Genomic DNA, 7,296 nt, shown 5'->3' with positions numbered 1-7,296 from the left:
GCCTTTTCTTCTGGTTTCCTTCTTGAGCTTGTGGGTACCATGTTGTGGGATACGTAGGCCCTCACATGAACAGAGGCCGAGCCTACCAACCATGGTCAGGATTCCTTCACCACTGCTGCTGCCCACCTCCCCACCCCCCAACCACCACCACCACCATCGTAGCAGTGCTCCCTTGTCACCAGGGATGTGCTGGGGGTTGACAGTTCTCTTCCCTAACTGCTCCAATGGAGATAACTGTGACAGCCCAGGCTGGGGTCAAAGGGAAGGTGAGCCAGGGCTGAGCTGTCATTACTCAGAAGGCTTCCCTCAGGTGTGCTTCATAGTCCCAGCAGCACAAGGAGCCCATGGGCCTTAGCGGGTGGGAGGCTACCTTGCCCATAGCTGTGAGCTTGTGTTTCTGGACACAGGGCATTCATTCTGGCCCGTAACTGAGCATGGAAATGTTTTTCCTATCCCGTAGCCTCCAAACAGCCCAGCCACTGAAGTGTGATTGGAGAAACCCTTCTCTTCTTTCCCTTTGCATCAGGATAAGACAAGGAGTGTGCATGGGGCAGGCAGCATGGCTTCTGCAGGGCTGAGCTACTGTGGGTGGGTTGCAGAATGCTATTAAGCCTTCCCAAGTGAAGCATCTCCCATCATCTTGACTTCCTCCTCTACCATAGTCTCTTCCACCAAAGGGTGGAGAGTAGTACCAGTGGGCCTCCCTTTTGGAGACTTAGGGGCGCTCACCTCTTCATTGGACCCAGCTGTGTCTGTGATCATTCAGCCTCTCAGTCTTCCCTTTGCTGAGCACAACCACGTGGATGGGTCTGGATGTCTGTCAGTGCCTCCCTTGGGTGTACCGCTGTGGAAACGGAAACAGCTGGATGTGGAACAATACTAACAGGAGTCCAGCAGCTCCTGCACTAGTCTCTTCCGCTTCCCTTCCTTCTGCAAATAATCCAAACCGTGCCTGCTCGCCACACTAACCTAAAACCTTGCCCCTGGGAAAATTATGAGTAAGACTGAATGCCTCACCTGCTCTTTTCCTTATGGGTGCAGAAGAGCCTGGATCTACAATCAGGTAGACACTTGGACCATTGGCTTTGACTCTAACATCTCTGTTCTCCCTTCTGAGCCCCACAGCTCTGCCTTCAGAAGCTTCTGAAGGAAGGGAAACATGAGGTGAGGGAGACAACATAGACTAACATATAGAAATCCAAAGTCTATCCTATGAACAAAATAATACGAAAAGTCTGTAGCCCTTGGTCTGAAATATTAGGGAAGAAGCTGGGGTGATTGCAAACTGAACCCCACCCCACTGGCAAGCAAAGGAAAACATTCGTCGAAAGTCTTATTCTGGTATAGAAAAATCAGCTGACATATAACCTGACTTGTGTTGAACAGTGTTGTCAGGTGAAGGAAACTACAAGAAGATCTAATACGCAGGCCTTAATTCTGACCAAGAAAGACTGGCTAATGACATGGAAGTGACAAAACCTCTGGGAAAATAGTATAATCTGGAAGGAAATGCTGGTCTTAACAGTGTCTCCTATAAGAACTCTAGGATAGCAGGTTTCAAAAAGCCCGGAGGCCTGAGATCCTAACGAGGAGTGACATTGTTGGAACACGAGTGTATGTCAATATTAAATGCACTGCTTACCCAACCTTGTAGAAATATTAACTCTTCTCCTAGATGAAGCAGCAGGTTCAGAGAGGCTGTGTTCCTGGGAAGTTAGGGAGCTGAGATTCCAACCCAGGTGTGTTTCACTCTAAACTGCATGGTCTTTCCTATGACACTTCCCCAGCTCAAAAGTAATGATGGTGGTGTGGAAACTCTCAAAAATGAGTACATTTTTCTGTAGTTTCTCATGTGGAAATAAAAGGTCGAGTACCTGAAGTAATAATTACATGGTGAGCTAAGACTTCACTAGAAAACTGGGAAAGAGGGGCAGGGATAAATGAGTTTGGATTAATAGACACACACTATGTGTGTGCATGTGTGCTCGGTTGTGTCCAACTCTTTGCCACCCTGTGGACTGTATAGCCCACCAGGCTCCTTTGTGCATGGGATTTTTTGGGCAAGAATATTGGAGTGGGTTGCCATTTCTTCCTCGGGATTTTCCCAACACAGGGATCGAACTGGTGTCTCTTGCATCTCCTGCATTGGCAGGCAGATTCTTTACCACTGAGCCACCTGGGAAGCCCATAACAGATACACACTACTACATATAAAATAGATCAACTATATTCAATATCTTGTTATAAACTATAATGGAAAATAATCTGAAAAAATATATATGTATGTGTGTGTATGTTGTTATTCAGTCACTCAGTTGTGTCTGACTCTTTGTGACCCCAGGGACTGCAGCCCACCAGGCTTCTCTGTCCATGGGATTTCCCAGGCAAGGATACTGGAGTGGGTTGCTGTTTATTTCTCCGTGTGTGCGTGTATGTGTGTGTGAATCACTTTGCTATATACTTGAAACTAACACAACATTGTAAATCAACTATACATCAATAAAAGGGGACCTCCCTGGTGGTCCAGTGGCTGAGACTCTGCACTCCCAATGCAAGGGACCCCAGTTTGATCGATCCCTGGTCAGGGAACTAGATCCCATCTGCTGCAGTTAGGAATTTGCATGCCATAACTAAGGCCCAGCATAGCCAAATCATATTTTTTTAAACTATAATTAATAAAATAAAAACAGGAAAAAAACAAACATAACCAAGAATAAATGCGAATTTTCTGAGCACATAAGAATGATATCAGAACTTCCCTGGAGATCCAATGGTTAGGACTCCACACTTCCACTGTAGGGGGTAGGGGTTCCATCTCTGCTGGGGGAACTAAGATCCCACAAGCCCCATGGAGCAGCCAAAAAAATAAAGATATCAGGGAGGACGAATTACAGAGTTAGTAATAATGGGCGCACACTTCCCCATCACCCCGCCCCTCCCAATAAATGCTAGGAACAGTAAAGTATGTGGCTTTTCAAGCCCTTGGGTATTCACCTGCGTTCAGGGCTCACTGGGAAACTGTGGTTGTGAGAAAACAAGAACCCTGGGCTTCAGCTGAGAAGGAGCTTTAATTCAACTAAATAGTTTACCACCCCCTCCATGAAATGCTCTCACCTGGCTGAGACACAGGTTTTTCTTGGTTCTCCTCTGGCTCACTGACCATGTCTTTCCAATTTCCTCTTTTGGTTCCTCCTCATGTCCACAGCTTCTCAACATCAGAATGTCCCAGGGTGTAGTGCTTGTCAACTCCTTTTCTCTACATTCAATCGTGGGGTAATGGTGAACACTGTCAAAACTTCAAATACCATCCATTACACTGACTTAATGTACAATTACCCCTCATCTCCTCTAGGTTCTTATATCAACACCCCTTCCCAACATCCCACACCCAATTCCTCAGCAAGTTTTATTGCCCCCGACTTTCAAATCTACCTAGAATATAACCATTTCTCCCAGTTTTACCCACTCCCACCCAAGTCTAAAGTCTCGCAATGGGGTGGGAAGACCTGCTTTGCTTTATACAAATTTAAGGTGAAGAGCTTTGTGCTAGAGTTAAGAGACTGGGTTTGATTCTCACTCTGTCCCTTTCAAGCCATGTATTTGGTTGTGTTACTTCTCCTCTCTGAGTCTTAACTTTATCAGTTTGGGCTTCCCTGGTGGCTCAGTGGTAAAGAATCCATCTGCCAATGCAGGAGATGCAAGAGACTCGGTTTCAATCCTTGGGTCTCAACCCAGGGATCCTCTGGAGAAGGAAATGGCGATCCACTCCAGTATTCTTGCCTGGAAAATTTCATGGACAGAGGCACAGTCCTGGAAGGCTACAGTCCATGGGGTCGCAAAGAGTCAGAGACGGCTGTGCAACTGAATACACATACATCTTCACATAGTATCTGGCACATTCAATTTGCAGGCAAGATGAAGAGGGGGAAGTGACAGGAAATTACCCAAATCAAGGGCCACAATAGTCTCCCTTTATGCAGAGCTCCGAGAAGGCGATGGCACCCCACTCCAATACTCTTGCCTGGAAAATCCCATGCATGGAGGAGCCTGGTGGGCTGCAGTCCATGGGGTCGCTAAGAGTCGGGCACGACTGAGCAACTTCACTTTCACTTTTCACTTGCATGCATTGGAGAAGGAAATGGCAACCCACTCCAGTGTTCTTGCCTGGAGAATCCCAGGGACGGGAGAGCCTGATGGGCTGCTGTCTATGGGGTTGCACAGAGTCGGAACACGACTGAAGCGACTTAGCAGCAGTAGCAGCAGCATGCAGAGCTACTGCAGGCCTGTAATTCTGTTATTAAGGTCAGGGGCAAGCTGCAGGCAAGGTTTGAAACAACAGCCTGTGTTCTACCATGGTGAGCCTAAGGGAGGACATCTCCCAAAATGGAGATTACTCATGGCACCTCCTGAAAAGAAATTCTACCAACCAGAAATGTCCAGCCCCAGAGGTCAGTACTTTGTGAATCTGTGCTGACCTTGCTGCCGCTAGAAGTGTCTAAGCAGGGACTTCCCTGTGGTCCAGTGGCTAAGACTTCGCACTCCCAATGCAGGGGGCCCAGATTCCATCCCTGGTCAGGGAACTAGACACAATGAAGACAGAAGATCTCAACAAAGATCTCAACTAAGACCCAGTGCAGCCAAATTATATATCTATATCTATATCTTTAAAGTAAGCGGACATTGGAAACTATATAAAAAGGTAATTTCTTACATCAAAGGCATTTGAACTAATAATTTTGGATGACTTTTCAACTCTAATATTCCAAACTTCCGTGATCGATGAGCAAGACCTGAGTTTCCCAGATAAATACCTCCTTTCCCTTATCCTCGGAAGACTTCCTGAGCTCAGGTCTGAAAGTCTGGCCAGCTGTTAAATGTTCTGTCATTTACAGAACAAGCTTCAGGTCCAGACACTTTCTTCCCGGGAAGACTGAGAGTATTACGGAGTCTCCATGAGGCTCCAGAGGGGCCACCAGATGGCACTCTAGAACCTACTGCAAGATCAACTTCCTTCCTCTTCCTCTAAGTCTTCCCGGCAGCCGGGCCCGCTCCGGGCGGGACCAGAGGGCTGAGGCATATCAGCTTCCCCCTGGGGTTCCCCGACTTCAGAGGTGGCCGAGCATTAGGCGGAGCATAGAACCGAGTAGCAGCAGGGGCTTCCAGCCGGCTTGGACAGGCCTGGGTGTGAGGAGACCGGAGCCAGGTCCCTCGGCTGGGGAATGGCGCTCGGTCAGCGGATCCCGCAGCGGGTTGGCAGAGCTAGTGCCTGTCTGAGGGTCATTCTCACTCTGGCTTCCAGAGCTACACAGATGTTTCTCCTCCAAGGGGCGACCCAGAGTCACTCCCGATTGGTTGTGTAAGTCCAGGAGTTAAACTTTCAGCCAATGAAAAAGGGCATGGCGAGTGACGCACGGAAACGTCACGGGAATTCCCCCCTCCCGGGGGCGGTAAAGGGGCTTTCCCGGCTGCAGTCCTGGTGGTGGGAGAGGTCTCGCGACCCGTCCGAGGTGGGTCCGGCCGGGAGAGAATCCTGAACCGGAGCCGCCGCCGCGGTGAGTGGCCGGGTTCAGACCCCTGGGTGGTGGGACACCGGCAAGGGTGGGAGGAGGGTCCTTAGCTGACCGAGCCCTAGAGTTGAAGAGCGGCATCTGCGCATTCAGAGAGCGCGTATACGAACATGACACGCGGATACACATCGATATCCTTGTACAAAGACACGGGGCGTACGTCCATCTACACGTATGCCCGCAGATGCACAGGATCGTCCATGCACTCAGACTCGCACACACATGCATACGCAAAGCACACTCACCCGTGCACAAGTGCCTGGACACACACCCTCCACGCAGAAACTCAACGACAGGTTCACCTGTGCCCTCAGATACATGCTGACATGTGTCCACACTAATAAGTTTAAGGACTCTCACCTGTACACGCATGTTCACGTCATGCACACAATGCGCAAGCACATGGGCTGAAACATAGACACCTGTGATGTACCTATGTTACATACGGCCATGGGACAGGGGCGGGGGAGGTGCACCCAAAGCAGGTGCGGTGTGGGAATCAACGACTGTTGAGATTTTCGGGAAGAGAGAATGGAGGTGCCCATCCCAACACCCCCTCTGGCCCCTTGGCCTCAGAGACTGCTTCTCGGGACAGAACCCCGGGGCCCTCTACTCGGAAGAGCCCCCACCTACAGGCCTTCGGGGAGGAGGCCTTCCTACAGCAGGAATGTCCCCCCAAAACCCCCCGGGGTGAATCAGCCGTGGCCTCCCTGAGGGTAGAAAATCCCAAGGTTGCTCCAGGACGGGGGAGGGGAAGGGGGAGAGGAGGGGCCGGGCCCCGGACTAGGAGCTTCCTCCGGCCTTGAAAGACCCCCAGTCCCCGGCGCCGGCCCTGGAGAGAGGAGGGGGGGCCCCCCCAACCCCGCGGGGCCTTCCCTGGGTCTGATTGCCCCTCTGCTTGCAGAGACGCTGCCGGCGCCCTCTGGCCAGCGAGAGGACCTCGCGCCCCTCCCGCCAGGGGGCGTGGCCAGTGGCGTCATTTCCAGGCCCGCCCCCCTGGCCCCGCCTCCCCCTGGTATTTTCGGGACTTTCCTAAGCTGTTCTAACTTTCCTGCCCCTTCCCCGGCCTGGCCCAGCCCAGCTCCGGATCTCGCCCTCCACCGGATCCTGCCCGCCACACCCGGACGGGTAGCTGGAGGAGATCGGACCCTCCCCTAAATTTGGGCCCCCCTCTCCCCCCAACTCCCGTCCTGATCTGTCTCTCCCTACACCCGCCACTCCTCCCCACCTAAGGCGGGCGCCTGAAACTCTGGGAAACAGAACCCGGCCGAAGCCACCGGACAGAGCCGGGCCTAGCCCAGAGTCATGGACAGTTGCTACGACCCAGTGAGTCACGCCGCCTGGCTCCAAAGCCTGCCGGCCACCCCCCTGTGCCTGTCTGCTTGTTTGCCTGCCTGTCCTAGTCCCTTCTACTCCCTTACACGTCTAATGTCCTCAGATTATTTCACCCTGCCTGTCAGTCACTCTCTGCAAACTGCTTTCAGTAGGAGCTTTTTTATGGGCCTGCCTAGGAGAGGGGGTGATTGCTAATGCTTTAGAGAGCTGAGAGGTGGGGGGTTCTGGGGGTGGCTCAGAATCAGCTGCCATCCCAGTCTGTCTCCATACCAGGGTCTGGATGGCATCATTGAATATGATGATTTCAAATTCAACCCGTCCATTGTGGAGCCCAAGGAGCCAGCCCCAGAGACAGGTTAATAAGTCCCCTGACCTGCCCTTGTCTTGGAGGGAG

General features: G+C 51.4%; 1 protein-coding gene and 1 long non-coding RNA gene across 3 annotated transcripts in view; one reads left to right on the top strand and one right to left on the bottom strand.

The window, feature by feature from the left end:
* Window positions 1-730: 730 nt before the first annotated feature.
* LOC105002677 lies at window positions 731-3,604 on the bottom strand. Its single transcript, XR_827014.1, has 3 exons — window positions 3,115-3,604; window positions 1,018-1,143; window positions 731-844 (listed from the first exon to the last, which is right to left on the bottom strand). It is a non-coding gene; the product is annotated as an uncharacterized LOC105002677 (long non-coding RNA).
* A 1,420-nt stretch (window positions 3,605-5,024) lies between these two features.
* Window positions 5,025-7,296, top strand: part of NFKB2 (nuclear factor of kappa light polypeptide gene enhancer in B-cells 2 (p49/p100)) — an 8,226-nt gene continuing 5,954 nt past the window's right edge. Inside the window, exons 1-3 of one of the 2 annotated variants that reach the window (XM_010859444.1) lie at window positions 5,025-5,552; window positions 6,472-6,893; window positions 7,176-7,257. In XM_010859444.1, coding sequence (XP_010857746.1) covers window positions 6,873-6,893; window positions 7,176-7,257 — 103 coding nt within the window. In that variant the 5' untranslated portion in view covers window positions 5,025-5,552; window positions 6,472-6,872. The remainder of the gene's footprint in view (window positions 5,553-6,471; window positions 6,894-7,175; window positions 7,258-7,296) is intronic. The other variant, XM_010859445.1, reaches the window with a different exon arrangement.

Source organism: Bison bison, unplaced genomic scaffold, assembly GCF_000754665.1.
Source record: "Bison bison bison isolate TAMUID 2011002044 unplaced genomic scaffold, Bison_UMD1.0 scf7180017864456, whole genome shotgun sequence".
NCBI classification, from domain to species: Eukaryota; Metazoa; Chordata; class Mammalia; order Artiodactyla; family Bovidae; genus Bison; species Bison bison.
Note: the sequence above shows the minus strand (reverse complement) of the source record. Positions and strands in the feature narration are given on the sequence as shown.